The sequence below is a fragment of the Bombus bifarius genome, unplaced genomic scaffold (genome assembly GCF_011952205.1).
Source record: "Bombus bifarius isolate JDL3187 unplaced genomic scaffold, Bbif_JDL3187 scf7180000008176, whole genome shotgun sequence".
Classification (NCBI taxonomy): Eukaryota; Metazoa; Arthropoda; class Insecta; order Hymenoptera; family Apidae; genus Bombus; species Bombus bifarius.
Window position 1 is genome coordinate 15,327 of NW_022884493.1, and position 12,552 is coordinate 27,878.

General features: G+C 41.1%; 1 protein-coding gene and 1 pseudogene across 2 annotated transcripts; one reads left to right on the plus strand and one right to left on the minus strand.

Moving 5' to 3' along the window:
* Nucleotides 1-2,024: 2,024 nt before the first annotated feature.
* On the minus strand, nucleotides 2,025-11,951 carry LOC117209438 (annotated as a pseudogene).
* LOC117209429 (radial spoke head protein 3 homolog) lies at nucleotides 6,042-11,359 on the plus strand. Of its 2 annotated transcripts, XM_033451491.1 has the most exons (9): nucleotides 6,131-6,909; nucleotides 7,307-7,388; nucleotides 7,466-7,639; nucleotides 7,737-7,865; nucleotides 7,959-8,162; nucleotides 8,234-8,396; nucleotides 8,602-8,688; nucleotides 10,590-10,787; nucleotides 11,258-11,359. In XM_033451491.1, the coding sequence occupies exons 1-8, from the start codon at nucleotides 6,131-6,133 to the stop codon at nucleotides 10,760-10,762; spliced, it is 1,791 nt and encodes a 596-aa protein (XP_033307382.1). In that variant the 3' UTR covers nucleotides 10,763-10,787; nucleotides 11,258-11,359. The 2 variants fall into 2 exon arrangements, with proteins under 2 accessions (XP_033307383.1, XP_033307382.1); XM_033451492.1 differs by lacking the exons at nucleotides 10,590-10,787; nucleotides 11,258-11,359 and having other exon boundaries at nucleotides 6,042-6,909; nucleotides 8,234-8,451; nucleotides 8,602-8,686.
* Nucleotides 11,952-12,552: the final 601 nt, after the last annotated feature.

A 12,552-nucleotide genomic window follows, 5' to 3' on the forward strand; every position in this document is an offset into this window, starting at 1 on the left:
AGTCATTATCTGGTTGTTCCAATAGCGAGATCAAATTTCATCACGGATTCCAGAACGGACATTCCACTGCGATAATTGGTCTTCCCTACGACCATCCGTCCGCGCCGGTTGCGGCACGATCTTTCCTTCGAACGTTTCTTCCATTTTTACATTTTTCCCGTCCAATACATTTATTCGGTGAAAGATTCGCGACTCGATCGGCAATCGACGCGATAGCACGCGATGCGAAGCGGTAATCGCAACGATTTCTAGGGCAGTGCGAAAACGCCAAGATCCGCGAACTGACCTCGCTGACGGACGACAGGGATCAGACTGGAGTAATCTTTTTCGAAGGATCGGGCAAGCGAAAAGCGAAGGAGTACCAGCGCGAGCCGCGAAGACATGGGACAAAGCTCGCAGGAGGGGCAAAGCGAACTAGACGGTTCCACTTGGGGGCTGGATGTAAATAATTAAACAGGTCCGGCGAAAACAAATATATCGTTTCGCGCAGTGTGATAGATGATGTTGCTTATTCAGCGTTCTGGATGAGGAGAAAGGTGTGGTAGACGAGGAAAAAGAGAAAGATCGCGTGGTCCGAAGAGATGGAAGAAGAACGAAGAGATTCGGGTCTCGGTAAGCTTTTAGGACCGCGTTAGCTGGACCGAGGAGAGGGTTCAAGGGCGTGCTGGACGTTTCGAGGGAAGGATGGCGAGGCAATTAGGGGACTCAGCAGGGTGCCAAAATCTTTGCCCTCTTCCTCGTCCCTCCTTCTTCGCGTTGCATCTCCTCCTACGCCTCTGCTCTTGCGTTTCTGTCTCTATCCTCTGTCTATCCTCCTTTTCGCATCCCTCACCGTTCTTACCCTCCTTCTCTTTCTCCTCTTGCTTCTCTATTTCTTTTTTTCTTCTTTTCGTTTTCATTCGAATCGATCTCGATACGTTCTTCTTCCTCTTTTCGAACGAATCAGGAAGAACAAGCATTCTCGGCCCACCTCTCAATCGTCTAACTAACCGAAAACGCCCTTTCCCCTATGTATGTATATATATACATATATTATATGTGTGCGTGCGTGTGTGTATACCATGGTATTAATGCAGGAACCGATGTCCTCGAAGCCACCCAAACGTTAATGTCGATTTTGGGATTTCCAAGCATTTAAAATATTTCGTCATAATGGTTCGACGAAGACCACGGACATTCTAAAAAAAATACTAAAAATTACCTGTAACAGCGTTTTCATCGTTATTATTGTTAATTCGCGAGGATAAATTCCCACCAGTGTTTACATGGCGTAAGGAACATAAAATACCTGAGGGTAACAACAAGAAATACAAAGAAAAAATTAAATTTATCTTGGTATAATTCGACAATTTCTATCTTCTCTGGTATCGAAGATCTGTACGATGCAACCATGTGTCATGTTTCAAAGTTACGAAACTTATATTTTCCGTAAAACTGTGTTTTCCAGCGTTCTAACCTCTGCACTCGATTTAATTGCAATAGGTTAAATCAGACGGTTCTGACTGCATTTTCGAGCAGCTTTGGCATGAATCGGTAAGATGCGTTTCCAATGTAACTATCACTAACAAAATCGGTATCTATCGTACCGATGCGACCAGTAACTCGATACCCGCTTTCACTTTCAAACCAGTTTCGCGTATTCCGTCTGAAATTTCATCTAAAACGTATCTCAAAATCATGTTTTTCGATCTCAAATTTGATTTGATAACAAGAAAAACCATTGATTATTTCTGATTCGAGGATGGTCCGCGTAGATGCTTCTGTAAGTTCTTGTTTCATTTTGATATTTTTTTTTTATTAGTACCTTACTCTCGTAAGATATTCAGCTTACTTTTAAAGTATACCGTATGATACCAACGTTTATTACGTAAAACTGTGGAGTAAAAAATGATTACAAAGATATGTTATTTCTTGTGATTTTTTAATTTCAATTATTTCTGTTGTAATTACAAGACATTCGTAATATCTAAAACGTTTTAGAATTAGATATATATTTGAAATATTAACGATAAATAAAACGACGATATAGAAATGTAAAAATAGTTCTCTTAATCCAGAGATACAGGTTTTTATAAAAAATGCACGGAATCGAATACTATCGCTGAGAACACTGAAAACTGAATTACAGAACTATGTCACATAACAAGGAAAACTTTGAAAGCAGATCTATAAGTTTTCGTTTGTAATTAATGTTGTCAAACAGAGTCGAAGCTCGTTTTATAACCAAATATTGCCTTGATGTTATCTATATATAACAAAAAATTATATATATCCTTCCCTTGATAATCCTTGATGAATGTGTAGATTGGGCTGCATATGCATCTCTAAATTTCGAAATTCCCTGCGCAGTCTATAACCAGTTTTCGCACCCAGATACAACAAACATGTAGTTAACCAATGTAACACGAATGAAATAACTGCCAAATCGTATAACCACGATAAATGGTTAAAGTTTGGAGACATTAACTAGTCTCTACGCCAATATTGCCCTCCAAATATTGGTGCTGCTAAAAACAATAAGGTACCTAAAATTCAAAGGTTATTTGAATGTCATAAACATTTTTTGCTATATCGTCATGATACGATATTGAAAACTTTTATTTACCTGCTATGACACAACGCACAAAAGCAGTGGCTGAAAACGACTACTCGTAATTCAATACAAATTTTAAAGGCTAACAGACTAATGTTAATGCAATCACAGCTTGTGCTAAAAACTAGAGTAGGAGAGAAAGTGTAAAAAATGTTTGCACGATCATTAGCCACCTTGGCAATAACCATACTATAATCAGATAATATTCTTCTGAGAAAATGTGACGACATCTATCAAATTCTTTGTCAAACTGATAATATGGATATCTAAACTGTTCAAAACAATATTCCCAAAGCCCCATATGTTTAAAGGTACTGAAAGTCTCCTGGTAAGATTTAATCCAATAAGGTCTGAAATTAAATTAATTTAACCATTAAAATATTTGTAAATTAACATATGCTTGTTAAAAATATTCTGTCATATATTAAATAGTACTAAAGACATCCACTATATATTCCAGTTAATTAGTATTGAAACTTTAACGTTTGAAAATTATTTATTTATAATTAACAATAAACCTGCAATATATGTAATTACCCCACCAAGTATCGCCGCGTCTAAAAAAAGCATATAATGGACAATTAATAGAGATTATTCATGTACATTTATATTTTTCACGCAATGTAAATCAAAAAATTATATTGCTTACTCGACTGTTTGTAGTGAACCTACCACACCTCTCATAGTGTTTATCATAGCCATGGCAGCGATGAAAACCGGCAGTCGGCTGTGCAGCGACCATTCAATGTTTCAGTATAGCCATTAACTGAAGTCCTCTGCGATTTCCTACGGTACAACATTATCGGCACGGAATTATCACAGCGACTCTCCAGCGATTATATCGACCAAATACAGAATAGGCATGACATTTGTGCCTACCGATGGTTTGCCGTTTTACCGATATGATTGCTAAGAACTGCTTTATCTACGAAAGGCTGTTGCATATTTGACATCCGAGGCTTGCATCTGATAGCAGCAAACATCAATGGGAAAGTTGCCGTCTCCAAGTAGGTTAGACCAGCTTATCTCCTACGACAAAGGGTACAAAAGGTCTGTATTAGCCGAGTTCGCACCTTTACCTTTTCGATATGAAATCTCTCGTGCGTTATTGTTTCCATTGCGTTACCTGTTGTTAGCGTTATCATTGTATTATATTATCATATAAGATTTGTAATAGTCGTACCAGTTTTACATCACTTATTACGGAATATAAGGTTTTAATATGCATTCTCGTATAAGTTCTTATTAGTAATTAAATATTTTATTCATTTCTTAATCCCATTTCGACAAGTCGAAATTATAGATTCGATGCCCGGCAATATGAGTTACAAGGACCATTGCACGCAATTCTATTGTGAAACAGCACTGAGATGCAGTGTGAACATCTGCATACTGTTAAAAGCCATTCGTTAACCACGAATCTGGGCGCTCCACAGGCAATCTCGTGGATGCCGACTATAGGTATCGCTCGTATCCACAGGCCATCTCGTGGATGCCGACTATAAGCGACGCTCAGAAAGAGTCAAACAACGGTACAGTCGAAGTTTCGATCGATATGTCTTCGTTATATCGTACGGTAAATATTGGTAAGTACCATCTATACCGACTGTAGTTTCGGTCTAAAAAATAGTATCGATGAAATAGTTCTCAGTTGTACTAACCATAAATGTATATTTTTATACGCTCTAAAACAAAATATTAAAACTAATCATAATTGTTATCAATCTCAACCAATTTTTTAAAAATATTTAAACTTTCCCTTCTTTTACAGAAAAATAGACAAGTGCAAAATAACGGTAGTTAATAATGTTGCTACTAAAAATTGTTTTAAGTTTTATATTTAGTTAATTAATATAAAATCTTGGTCGACTATCGTAAAAGTTATATCAATACACACATAAGGAAAACTCTTCCTCTTTGCGTTTCCTTGACAACTGAAGTACACAAGTAGTTGGTCTTTGAAACCATTACGAATTTGTGGTCAACCTTACAGCAGGCATTTCATAGAATTTTTTGCAAAAAGAGCGATTAATAACGATTGGCTGAAGTAAAACTATCTATTAACATTTATATTTATAACTATATTAAGGAAAAGAGATGGCTACCAGAACGGATATGTGCCGAACGTGTAATCGTGGGATTCACTCTTACAATATACCGGCCAGGGAAGCAGATAGAAAAGAAACTTATACTTTTGTCAAGAGTCCAAGGGCAATTTTGCATGTTCAGAAGAAATATAGAAATCCACCCACGTAAGTTTTCGAAACGTTTCGAAAGATTATAGAAAAATCGCGGCATTTGGTTAGGAAGTCTTTCAAGAGATCATGGGCAAGCATCAACGAAATAAATTGTTTCTATTTTTCCATCTATTTCATCATCTTTTTCCATCATATTTGCCAATTTTCAAACCTCTTCTTATATTCTCATGAAAACTTTCTCAATCGCCTGGAACTTTCAACGTATTCCACGTACATATATCAACTCATGAAATCTTTACACAGTTTTCTGACATGGAAAACTGCTACTACGATCGCCTATGTTCGTCGTTATTATAGCTGGCTGTTCTTACGTTTCGCTAATCAATTTCAAACATCGCCACGCACGGTTTCTTACTTAGGACGAACGTGACACTGCGATTTATACATATAATACAAGAGAAACGAAAGGTTAATTTGTAATAGAAAAATGTTGCAAATTTTTATCGCGATAGAGAGGAAGAAACGCGTAAACAACGTTGAACACGATGGCTAGGTTTTTCTTCAACAATAACCATAATATACTCGTCCAAGAGAGAGGTGTGACGATTTCCCGCTGATCGTACGTCAAACGTTCGAATATTTTTGCGATATCATAAGCGGATCATAACGCAATAACGTCTATGATCGATATACACAGCAACGTTATTAAAAGGGAAGGAGCGTAGGCAAAAGACTAAATTGACGATTACACGCGATCAGGCAGTTTAAACGATGCCGTTGATCTTTGTTGGAGTATAAATACAGCGACAAAGTAAGTAGAAACGTAACGCGAACGTTTCATCCAGAAGAGGTTGACGGAGGAGGTCGGATAGTTGAGGGGAAATTCTGGTCGCGGTGCTTTGCAAAACACCAACGGACATACGTGGTCATAGTTACCACCGATTTCGAGCCCCTTTAGCATGACTTAGGCATGCGCAAAGTTCGCGATGGTCAGCGTTATTGAGTGGGCGCTGGGTAAAAATATACGTGTAGCATGTCTGCGGTACATATCGGTCGATTCTAAGGACATTGTCCAGTCCGTGAACACGCTCGCACGATTGCGGATCTATTAGTGGTCATCGTGCAAGCGCTCGAGTCGTCTCGTTCTTCTCGATCTATCGTCCTCGATCCAAACCACTGATCTCGATTCACCGCGTGTTTAAAAACAGAAAAAGCAAGACAGATGAAACGTACGTACGTAGAGACCTGAGGAAAACCAACGGCAAGCCGATCAATGTACCGTGTGGTTCGAAAATGCGCGGTATAAGTTACCGTAAAACTTCCTGAAAACGCGGACAACATGCCAGCTGGAATTTCCGCGTTGGCGCCCACAGCCAACGGAGATCCCTTTGATCTCGAACGAAAGAATTCTCCGGCATTTACCATTCTTCGGAAAGATGGCTTGGACACCAATCTGCCTCTTCTTCGTGTGAACGATTGCGGTGAGATGGATCGATCGGTAGTCGATGATTGTTTGGAAAACGTGAAAAACAACCTGTTTGATCGAAAACGTATCAGCAGATCGAACGATCATTTGGTGCAAGCGAATTTGCAATCGAACCAAGCGAATCCATTGAGGAGAGAAGCACGAAGCAGAAGCCAGGAGAGCTCACGATCGGTGGATAAAATACCAGCGATAAAGCCTAGTATGACCTTGTCTACGGAAGACTTCAACGAAGTTCTAAACGCGAAGCTGAAAAAACTTCAGGAACAGGAGCAAGAGAAGGAAGAGCAGCGTAAAAGCGCAAAGAAGAATCAAATTTTCCGTAGAAAACCATTCATCACGACCGTCAAGACAGGCGAATTTCTGATGCCACCGCCGGAAGTTGCGTCTCTTCTCGGCATCGCATCGAACTCTAACGACACCGAGGACTTCGATAGTTGTCCGCTGCGTTCCAAGTTCAAATCACTCGCGTCGTTAACCAAAAAGCCGGAAGTACGTCATAGCAGCCATATTGCCAGGTGTCCGGTTGCTCTCAAGGCCACCGTCGACTTTACTCTCGGAATGACGAACGCGACGACCATGGCTGCCTCGACCTTGGACGACCGAGCGAAGACCGCGAAGAGAAACGACGCGACGTAAGTTTGCCAACATTTTGGGAAACTTATTCGCTGCGTTTTATCTTACGTACTAGAGAAAAAGAGAGAGAGAGAGGGAGAGAGAGAGAGTAACACGAAAGGGTAGTTAAAGTTTGCTTGTAAAGCGTTTAACAAAGCGTGTCGGGAACGGTAGAAACGAGAAGGTCGTAAATAATTTCGTTGCGCGTAAGCAGGAGACGCTGAAGATCATCGAGTGTGGTTGCGTGCACTTGGATCGTAGATACGTTTGTATACATATATACATACTGATAGTATTGTAACGTACACGTGTGTACAACTTAAAATACACCCTGATATGTAATTCATCGACGCTTGCCCAAGATTTCCAACTTAGCTCGCGAAATATGTAAGGTACCTTCGTTTCCTCCCTTTACAGCGATCAACCGATTCCTTTTGGGAATATTATGTTTGACCGTCGCGTCGTCCGGGGAAGCACGTTCGCCACTCCTCCTATCCTTGTAAGTAACGAACCGAACGAACTATCCGCAACTCGTGCACGTATATGGAAGAATACGTAATTACGCATTTGGCTCAGATCGATGGAGAACAATCGATAGCGGCGAGGCAAGCGGAAGCCAGAAGGAGGAATTTGGCGAGGAAACGAGCTCAAGCACAAGCTACTAAAGCTCTGGTCGCCAGAGCAGGTTCGCCACCGCCGGTTCCTGGACGCAAGCACGAGCCGGTGCAAACGGAAGTTTACCTCGAAGAGGTGAGCAACGTCGCCCTATCCTCGACGATTCGTCGAACTGCCCTCTCGAGTGTCTTGCAACAGCACGTAATCGAACAGTGTACGTTATATTTGGCAGCTATTCGACAAACCAGACGAAACCGATGTCGCGACACAGACGGACTACTTCTTGGATAGACCGCCGACACCGAAATATTGCCCGGATAAAGTTGGCCAAGATGCTAGTACTCAAATCGAGCCTGGTGACGTAAGTTGGAGAAAATCCAGGCGATTCTTCTTCTTGGAAATGTTACACATTTGATCGGCTATCGATCGTTCGAGCAAACGACCTTACTTTCAGCTGTTCGACTTCGACTTCGAGGTGCAACCGATTCTCGAGATGCTTGTTGGTAAAACGATAGAACAGGCATTGATAGAAGTTCTGGAAGAGGAGGAGATTGCCGCTTTGAGGGAGCAACAGAGGAAGTTCTTGGAACTACGCGCTGCGGAAAGAGCCGAAGCGCGAAGACTGGAGGAACAAGAAAGGAGGCTGAGAGAAGAGAAGGTTTGTACATCGTCGATTAATTGTTCGAGAAGTTTCGTTCTTAAGCATCGCCGTTCGAATTCGTTCGACAGGATCAACGATTAAGGCAACACGAGGACGCGATGATAGCTCGAAAGGAAACGGAAGAACGAATCGCAGCGGCTACTCTTTTAACAGGATATATAGCCGAACTTCTACCAGCGGTTCTCGAAGGTTTGAAGATGTCCGGGTTCCTGTTGGACGAAATCAAGGCTGGTTCGTGAACACTCAAGAACACTGCTACTTTTTGTGAATTAGTTCGTTCAGAAAGGTTTATTAATTTTTCTTTATTTATAATCTTTATCCGATAATTCGATAACGAAAGAAGCGTTCGCCCATTTCTCCCACTTCCTTTTTTTTCAACTAGATTAGCAACAAATCAATTCGTTCTAATAAAAAGCTGCGATATTCGTTTTCACAGATGTCGAAGAGGGTTTCATGCCGTGGTTGATGAAGGAGGTTAAAAAAGAAATGGGCTACATGATCGAGAGCAGGGAATTACTCATGGGTAAATATCGTTGACTTATTACTAACTTGGCCCGACATACTGAAAACTCCCGTTGTTTCGACCGTTCGCGGAGAGACGCGATCGCGAGATAGCACGTCAACGAGAGTTGTAAGTTCCCGTTACGATTAAATAATCGACGCCACGAACTGATCGATTCCCTTATTTCGATTATGATAATAAGGGTAGTTCGATGAAATTCCACAGAATTAACACAAATAAATTAATGTTTATTTCAACAACTTATTAACTAGAAACACATAAATGGAACAAAAAAAAAATGTAACTGCGTTTTGGTTGATAAGTAATGCGCGATATATGAGATGTGTTGACGGTTCGACTTCTCGAAAAGTTCTGAACGCCTTTCGATTTTTTTCGTTTTTTCTGGAAGGCGACCCCCACTACGTTCGGATCGCGCCACATTCTTTTACGCGAGGTAAAATAACGGCCACGAGTCGACGTTTCTGGAGGTCGTCCTGCTTAATGAACCATGCGCTTGCCACTACAATGTTTGTTTGCCGGGCAGCCGCGACGATCCGTCTGCGACATTATAGTGCCGCGATCGACAGATAAGAATATGACCTATGGCAAGCTGCATGGCGTAACACCCGTGGTTCTAGATAATTTCGACCACGCAAGACAAACGGTTCTCGAAGACGGTAGAAAGTTTTAGCGTACCCTTCGTAAAATACGACTTTTAACTCGCCGGAAGTTTGTTCAAGATTTACAGAGATGTTGACAACACCGACATAACGTCCTATCCTTTTCTTTGTGTACTCCTAATGACGCTTTTAACCGCGAAGACAGCGCACAATTGCGTGGAAGATCCATTCCATCCATTTCGTCCTTCATAGTCTTTTAGGAAGAACAAAGAATTTAAGTCGAAACTATTGGATCATTCCATAAGATCGTGCCGTTTTTCAAGCGGTTATGTATGTGTGGCGGATGAAAAGTTAGTTTTGCGTTTCGTCCTGGGACTACCGGTGGACTCGTCAGTAAGCCTATGCCTGGTAGTCGCTGCCTTAGACGTAGAGGGAGTCTCGCTAGGTGCGGTATTTGTATCATGCGCCCGTATATTCGACCACTAGCGAGATAGACAGACTCGTCGTCGTAGCCCTCTGGTGTTGGCGGTTGGTACCCGCGAATCGCCCGGGAGGTATTGCGCCGCGTTGATGCCTCGACCTGTCGGCGTCCTGTTGATACCGATCCGCCACATATGTTATTTTTTTTAAACACCTATGAATCGCTGTCTTAGGTATTTTCAGAACATTCGACATCTCTTGAACTGTCAAACTTCGTAATCTTTCAACAAGATCCCGAATTTTATCTTCGTCCGTCCGAAGAGGACGCCCGGAGCGTTCCTCGTCTTCTAAACGGAAATTCCCAGATCTAAAACGTTGGAACCACTTCCTACAGATGCGAGATAAAAGCGCACTTTCTCCGTAAACAGCAGATATGTTTTTCGTGGCAATCGTTACAGAACTTCCTTTCCGAAATTCATACAACACGAGATGTCGAGAATGGATACGCGTTTCATTCGTGATTTTTTACCTTTAGAAGTCACTGTGTTCGCTATATTACGATCTTATACCCACGAAAATCTGTTCTAGTCTGTTCTCGATCAGCTAAGCTCAAGTTCATTGGCCCCTTTTATGTTTATAAATCGGCACATGAAACGTATACGCAAAAGTCGGCACGATCTTATGGGATGACCTAATACTAATCGTAAACATCACATTTTATTAACGACGAGATTCTGACGCAACAACGCTGCGTCGCGTTATAACGACTCGAATTCCTACTGTCGCTATCTATCGTCGCTTTAAACAGACCATAAATGATAAATCTGCAACCATTTAACCTACATTGGTAACAAATTTTTCTGTCCTCTTGTAATCTTTCAGAGATCGTCAGAGAAATTCTAGAAAATCGTGCAGAAGCATACAAAAAGCTTGGCGAAGAGTACGACGTCTCCAGGAGAAGGAAACCGTCGATGGATCATATCGAGGATGGTGGGGACGACCCAAATTTCGTAAATTACGAACCACCCGTTATCGAAAATTCAGACGCCGTTTAGTCAACCGAGTCGATCAAACATTCTCGTACGTAAAGTTAACGAAATAAGCCTCCTATACTAATACGTAACGAACTGTCATCGAGCGATCGACGAAGTCGGTGAATTTTTTACTATTCGGATCGTCCTTTGCCAAAGCTTTGATACTCGTTGATCTTGCGACTGAAAAACGAGCATATCATAGTTAGCTTTCGGATTTAGGGACACCTCCACCAGCACCGGAGCAATCCCCATCTCACTGGCTTCTACATTAAGCAGTGTACACAGCTGCGAGACAAATCCATCTCGTCCGGTTGCGCTCCGTGACAGGTCACCGCCGCGTTTTCGATCCCCATAGCAAACACCAACTACCACAGCCGTATTCCACGAAAATCCATCAGAAATTAATTATCCGTTCTCTAATATATTCGTGCGTGCTGGACTTTTAAAAACAATTCTATCTTCTTCTATTAATTCTCACACGTGGAACAATGACAATTTATTAATTACTGTTTCCAGGTTCGTTTCGAATCGAGGAAGAACAACGACGAGTCGATCGACTGAGATTCATAGGAGAACGAAAGATTCGCAATGATAATTAGTTTCACGAAAGATACTTCGATCGATGCAAATAAACGAAATGTTTATTACTTATGTTACTTATATTATATATTACTTGTATCGTATATTACTTATGTTCCTTTTATTTTCCTCTATTCTTTCAGTGTAACTTCTGTCCGATGAACTTTCCCTTCGTATAATTTAGGAAAAATCGAGCTCCATATATTTGCCGTCAATTTATCTTTTTATCTCTTATTGTACACGGAAATGCAGCTGTGCAGGCGATCGTTAAGTCGAAAATACGAACGTCGCTAAAACCGTCCGACGTAATTTCACTTGTCAGCTCGTCTGTTATTTCAGATTACGAAGGTAAACTATGCGCACTTCGGAAGAAACTCGAATACAACGTGCGATCCTATTTTTCTCTCGTATAATTATACATTGTTTCTAACAGAGATAGGTAAAAATAAAAAAGACCAATTCTTGGGAATTTAAGAAAAAAATAAGGTTCATAGCTTCGAAAAATGAAAGTTGTGACAGCAGTAAAATATACTAAACAGGCGCATACCTGGCGCCTACTTTCCAGTTACGGCAAAAACATACTTAAACTGCGATAATATCCATCGAGACGACGGTCTACAGTGAGATCCGTTATAACGAGACGCGACAAAGTGCACGCGTACCGAGCGAAAATTCAAAGTCGATTTTCTCGAAAACAAAGCCTCGAACGAAGAATTTGTATTCTATATTTTCGACTTATTTTTTCGCGTAGAATCACCCCCTTTCCGCTTGTACCATCAGTTACCAACCACCCTGTGTATCTACCAATATACACGTACACTTGCAAATTTTCTTTTTTTACGTTACGTCGTGTGCCATTATATGCCTCTGCTTTCCCCGCTGAAATTTATTCGTATTCATATTCGAAAAGGAGAGGAAAGAAACAGAATGCGAGAATTAAAAAGAGAAGATTCAACGACGTTCTCTCGAAATGAGATAAGATTCGTCGGTACACCGCGAAAGTAAAAAAAACCTGTCAGGCTCAATCAGGATTAAATAGACGATAATAGGATGAGGTTTCACGGTGAATTGAGATCGGCACAGTTTTAAAAAGCCACCCACCCTCTTAAACCACGCACCCCTTCCGGCGATGAACACGACAAGGTGAGGGGAGCCATATCGTATTGGATTAAATTAAGCGGAGTAAGGAGAGGGAGGAATTGTCCCGATACCTTGCATTATATGCACAAAAC

What these genes read in the sequence shown, in the direction of transcription:
- LOC117209429 (XM_033451491.1), top strand. Translation starts at nt 6,131, where the DNA reads ATGCCAGCTGGAATTTCCGCGTTGGCGCCCACAGCCAACGGAGATCCC. An exon ending in CTCAAATCGAGCCTGGTGAC is followed by an intron (nt 7,866 to 7,958) that starts GTAAGTTGGAGA and finishes CCTTACTTTCAG; the next exon opens with CTGTTCGACTTCGACTTCGA. An exon ending in GGAGGCTGAGAGAAGAGAAG is followed by an intron (nt 8,163 to 8,233) that starts GTTTGTACATCG and finishes TTCGTTCGACAG; the next exon opens with GATCAACGATTAAGGCAACA.